At 35.4% G+C, this 3,409-nt stretch overlaps 1 protein-coding gene across 2 annotated transcripts in view; it reads left to right on the top strand.

Moving 5' to 3' along the window:
• The window catches only part of LOC107100848 (A disintegrin and metalloproteinase with thrombospondin motifs 14-like), a 76,703-nt gene that overhangs the window by 18,582 nt on the left and 54,712 nt on the right, over positions 1-3,409 (top strand). For both annotated transcript variants that reach the window (XM_015399508.1, XM_015399507.1), the window contains exon 3: positions 1,830-1,986. In XM_015399508.1, the coding sequence (XP_015254994.1) occupies positions 1,830-1,986 (157 nt within the window). The remainder of the gene's footprint in view (positions 1-1,829; positions 1,987-3,409) is intronic.

Below are 3,409 nucleotides of genomic sequence, written 5' to 3'. Positions count from 1 at the left end.
CACTGGACTTGGTTTTCAAGATTTGAAGACGTTTCGCCACCTCTCCAGGAAGCTTTCTCAATTCAAATGTCTGGATCCGCAGTGAGTTTGAGTCTTATATGGACAAGGCCTTGTCACTGCTTGCTAAGCGGCTGTGGGGAGATCTTGATAAAAACATTTTTTACATGGTAAAAATGTGTTGGAAAAGAAATCCTACTGTACTTTCAATTTTCTAGTAAACTGCACAGATTTCCTTCCATGCAGTTTAAGGAATCTCCTCTTCCATCAGGGCCAGCTCTGCTGAGTGTGTATCTGACTTTTTTAGTGGTAATAGTGTTGTCCAAGTTGTAAATCTCTCATCCTCCTTAATATGAAGGCTGCTTTTCAGATTAATGCTCCCCTTGGCCGCTCGGAAAATGTAGGTGGATGGCAATATCTTGATTTGACATCCTCTCACTTGTTTTATATGTTCTTTGGTCTTCATGCTGCTGTTTCCTCATCAATGTTCTCAGTCACAACTCTGCTGTCTTCTCGAACCACTGGATTTATACTGGGTTTAAATTCAAAACAGTTTAATGTTGTTTACTAGTTGTGACATTTATAAAGGCAATTATATGGAGATTTTGTTCTGTCAAAAACCAAGAACACACATTTTCAATTTGCACTAAAAACTTGTAATGCTAACAATCCAGACTTCTGCTGTCTCTCAAATATATTTTCTTCTCCATCAGATCTTTGTTTCTGCTCTCAGATCTAATGATTCTTGCACAGATATTTTCTCCTTTTGTTTACTTCCTTCTCCTTGCGTGCAAATTAGTCTCTGCTTGAGTCAGAGATACGCTCACAAACCCGTCAGATCTACTTGTGGAACTTACTGATTTAAGATTAGTTTACATTACAAGTTTTGAGTCCAAGTAGAGGAAATCCTGCTCCCCAAAACAAAAAATGCGTGCCTTTGGTTGCTGGCAGGAAAAATCCTCCCAATAATTAGATGGGCATAATTGTATAGTATTGTATTTTATCAGAATAAAAAGGATGTGTATGCAAAGTTCCTTAGGGTGTGGTATCTGCAGAAGTTCTTGGGATCTTCATGTACACTGTGACCTCACAATTATATATATATATATATATATATATAAAATATATTACCTTTATACCAAACAGACAGTGTTTTTTTTTTCCTCTGGTCCAAACAGATTGATATAACTTAAAGTGACAAATAAACTGATTTCCCATGCAAATACATACGTAGCCTGATGCAGTGCTGATTGAATTTGTTATTCTTGTAAATGTATTACGTGGAACACCTCTTAGCATTTTGTATATTTATGCAATCAAGAGAAAATAGCAGGTTTGCGATTGTCTGGAATCAGTGTAGCAGCTTCAAGACACAAGTCTTCCTTAGGAAAGGAAGAGATTATTTACTTTCCACAAGAAAAAACTCAAAATTAATTTGTGAAATCACTATGAGAAAGTGCTTGAAATTTAAAATTTTATTAAAGGACTATAGTATGATTAAAAGAAATTTAGCTTTGTAAAAAAATTTATTTTAAATATAATAGAAGGTAACTAATTAAAGCAGCTGATAGCAATCACAGGTACAGATTTACAAAAAAGAAATGTTAATTATGGGGTAGACACTGAGTTAGTTTAGTTATATGTAATTACTTTAGTCGTGCATTGTTGATCGGCTTCACTCAATATTGTTTAGAAATTATCATTAAAACTTAAATCTATAAAGTTCTTTATAGTGAGTCTTCCAATTGACTGGCTCAACTATAACAATAGGAGTTGGGTTTACTTAATTTAAAGGAAAAGTAGTGCTCTGATACAAAGTTCTGTTTTTCCAGGCAGGCCTGATCCGCACCGATAATGGCGAGTTTTTCATCGAACCACTTGAGAAAGGCCAACAGGATGTGGAAGTAAAGGGTCGAGTGCATGTGGTCTACCGCAGATCGGCCATCAAGCAGGAGACAGCCCAGCGGAATGAGGACTTTCACAATGAAGGTAGGAAGAGAGAAGGAGCCTTACATCACTGGAAACAAAAAGCATGCGTGGGTTTAAGTGTTCTTGGGCTGAGAGACGTGCAGAATAGCTCAGCTGCATGGTCACTTACAGAAAGGATGGACAATATAGTCCATATGGTTTGTTTGCTAAAAAAAGACATATATTTTTATTTACTTATATACATATATATATTTTTCTGTATCATATTAAATTGAACTAAACTTTCTTTTCGTTGATCAGCTTGAGAAAAAGTTATCTGAAGTTTACCTCCAGGGTGCATGGTTGATGTTCTCTATAATATTCTCTGTTACTACTGTTCCGTAAAGTGTATCAATCTATACTGAAACAAAAAACTAACATTGTGCTGCCATGTCTGTATTTAGCAAGAGTGCATCATCCTAACCCCCTTACAATTCGAATGGTGTTTTCACACATGTAAGCTTACGCTGTTTTTCCTCCAAACGGAACAACAGTCAATTTGGCCAAAAATGTAAGGTTTACGTTTCTGAGTGCTTAAGTGTGATAAGACTTTTTTTATTTTGCCTTTTCTGTATTAGAATGTTAGCTTTTTAGCTCTTGTCAGTAGAGTCCTAATTTCACAATCTTACCTACTGTACATCATAATATTACCTACATCAGCAGTCATATATTGTTCTATTAATGATACCGACTTTGTTTATATTTATATTTAAAGTATGAACAGTTGGAGGCACCTTCAGAGATCTGGAAAATGTACCCTAAAGCCCCTGTTCTATCGAAAAGATTTTTATTGCAGAGGAATACTAGGGAATAATCAGCATGCTTTCACATTCCCCTAAAGCCTCGGGGTGTCAACATGAGAGAAATAGCACTCCACATAATTAGAAGACATAGTTTTCCCCTTACTTCCATTGCCAACCAGCTATCAGTAAATCCCTAAGCATAAAAAGTTGTAATAAGTGAGATTTATTTTCATCTTGCATCAGGCCAAAGTTGTTGGTTTATAAGCGCTTGATTAATTTGCAATAACTTATAAAAGCTTGTTGACATGTTTAAGTTTATTTTAATACATTTAATAACGAGGTAAACTAAATATGTACATCATAAAAAGAAACGGTTAATTCCATGTTTATTAAAGTCACTCCACATGCACAAGGAATTAATACCTTGTGTTTGTAATCATCTGCAAATCTTTATATCAAGTAAGCTGTAGACATTGTTGACAATGGAAGGACTTTAAACGGATCTCTACAAGCTGACAGAGATTGTTCAACTCGTGATCTCTCTTCCTGCAGTGCTGTCAGCATAAAACCATGATGGAAAAAAGTATATTTATGTATGTATATTTATATACAACTTTTTTCCAAGTTGGGGTTTATATGAGAAAACGGCCTAAGGAGAATGTAAAGTTAATGCTTGTGCAAGGAAAAGGGAACGAATGCGC

This window comes from Cyprinodon variegatus, unplaced genomic scaffold (genome assembly GCF_000732505.1).
Source record: "Cyprinodon variegatus isolate N-32 unplaced genomic scaffold, C_variegatus-1.0 Scaffold1019, whole genome shotgun sequence".
Lineage (NCBI taxonomy): Eukaryota > Metazoa > Chordata > Actinopteri > Cyprinodontiformes > Cyprinodontidae > Cyprinodon > Cyprinodon variegatus.
The sequence above is the reverse complement of the archived record's forward strand: the minus strand, read 5'-3'. Positions and strand labels throughout refer to the sequence as shown.